Source organism: Sapajus apella, unplaced genomic scaffold (genome assembly GCF_009761245.1).
Source record: "Sapajus apella isolate SASKATOON/1434 unplaced genomic scaffold, GSC_monkey_1.0 scaffold5756, whole genome shotgun sequence".
Classification (NCBI taxonomy): domain Eukaryota; kingdom Metazoa; phylum Chordata; class Mammalia; order Primates; family Cebidae; genus Sapajus; species Sapajus apella.
Window position 1 is genome coordinate 2874 of NW_022442680.1, and position 1402 is coordinate 4275.

General features: G+C 40.7%; 1 protein-coding gene across 3 annotated transcripts in view; it reads left to right on the top strand.

Moving 5' to 3' along the window:
- LOC116547958 overlaps window positions 1-1394 on the top strand; it is a 4261-nt gene extending 2867 nt beyond the window's left edge. For 2 of the 3 annotated variants that reach the window (XM_032273685.1, XM_032273687.1), the window contains 2 exons: window positions 444-548; window positions 1109-1394. In XM_032273685.1, coding sequence (XP_032129576.1) covers window positions 444-548; window positions 1109-1380 — 377 coding nt within the window. In that variant the 3' untranslated portion in view covers window positions 1381-1394. The remainder of the gene's footprint in view (window positions 1-443; window positions 549-1108) is intronic. The other variant, XM_032273686.1, reaches the window with a different exon arrangement.
- Window positions 1395-1402: the final 8 nt, after the last annotated feature.

Consider the following 1402-nt stretch of genomic DNA (forward strand, 5'->3'; position numbering starts at 1 on the left):
ACGCCTGCTCCACAGATTCTTTTTTCAGTAAAAGTTGTTAGAATTCATCCGTCGGTCTAGTCTCCTATATAAATTTCTCGAACCATTCATTGACAATGATATATGATGAGATAAATCAGTATTGCAGCAACGCTTCTGGAAAGCATTTAGGGCAATTTATGAAGATTTTGGGGAAAAAGTTTTAATTATTTGCACTGACTTAGGTCAGAGGATATGTGATTAAGATCTACCAGATGAGGGAGATTTTGTCCCATGGATCTAAAAAGCAGGCTCATTTACTTCTAGGGTGACTTAGTCTAGGGCTTATTAGGGCATTCCTGTCAGAATATCACATTCTTACACTGAGAATATTTTTCATCCTTGTGCTATGACCGAACACTGATTTGGTCTTGCGTGAAGTGCGATTTGCTTAATGTGACCTGCTCTTCTGAATTTGTTTACAGAAGATCGAAAAGATCACGATAAAGAACAGAAATACAGAGACAGCAAAAATAAACTTCTTATGAGTCAAGTGGCCTACTACCTGGCCTGTCGGCTGAAGATGAAAGGTAAGTTATAAAGGTCCACCATCAGGAAAGTGCTGAACAATGTCCTGTCTTGTTTCTGAGAAATGATACACTCTCTTCTTCAAAGTTAATTTAATCCTTCCCATAGTTCTAGGAAAATAGCAATGGGCAGTTTAACATTTTGTTAAAGATGGAAGAGAGAGGCCAAAGTATTTAGCAACTTTTCCACGTCTGCAGTAAGGCGGGTGTGGGACTAGTGTTAATATCACAGCTATTGATTCCTGACACAGGCACAGAACCACCTGTTTTTCTCAGCAAGAGGCTAAATCATTTTGACAGGAATCCTGTCTGCCATATGAGATCCTGCAGAACTTATAAGCAAGATAAAGGTAGAGGTGTTTATTTCCAGATTTCAGGGTGACTGAGTAGTTAAGACAAGTTGCTTTAAGGAGATTGAGAGTGGAGATGAGAAGGGGAAAAGCAGGGAAACGACATCTTCAAATCAATAGGCAAGGCTGTCAGTGACATCCCTCAGTCCTGATTAAACCAATTTGACGTCACCAGTTTCTCACCCATCATATGTTTCTGTTTCTTCTCCCCAGTCCCTGGCTTTCTGTGTTGTGCCCCAAATGTCAACATGGTGGCATCTGGCAGGTCTCCTTCCAGAAAAAGCACAGAAGTGAACATTCCAGAAGGCAATGAGAAATCCTGCTCCCAACAGGAAGAAAACCAACTGAATGTCGGAGCCAACAAAAATAGACTTATTATGAGGCAGGTGGCGTACTTGCTGAACTACCGGCTGAAGATATACGGTAAGTTCTATAGGTTGACCACCACGAAAGTGACAAATGATGTCCTGTGTTGTCTTGAGTAACTAACCATTCTCTTCATCAAAA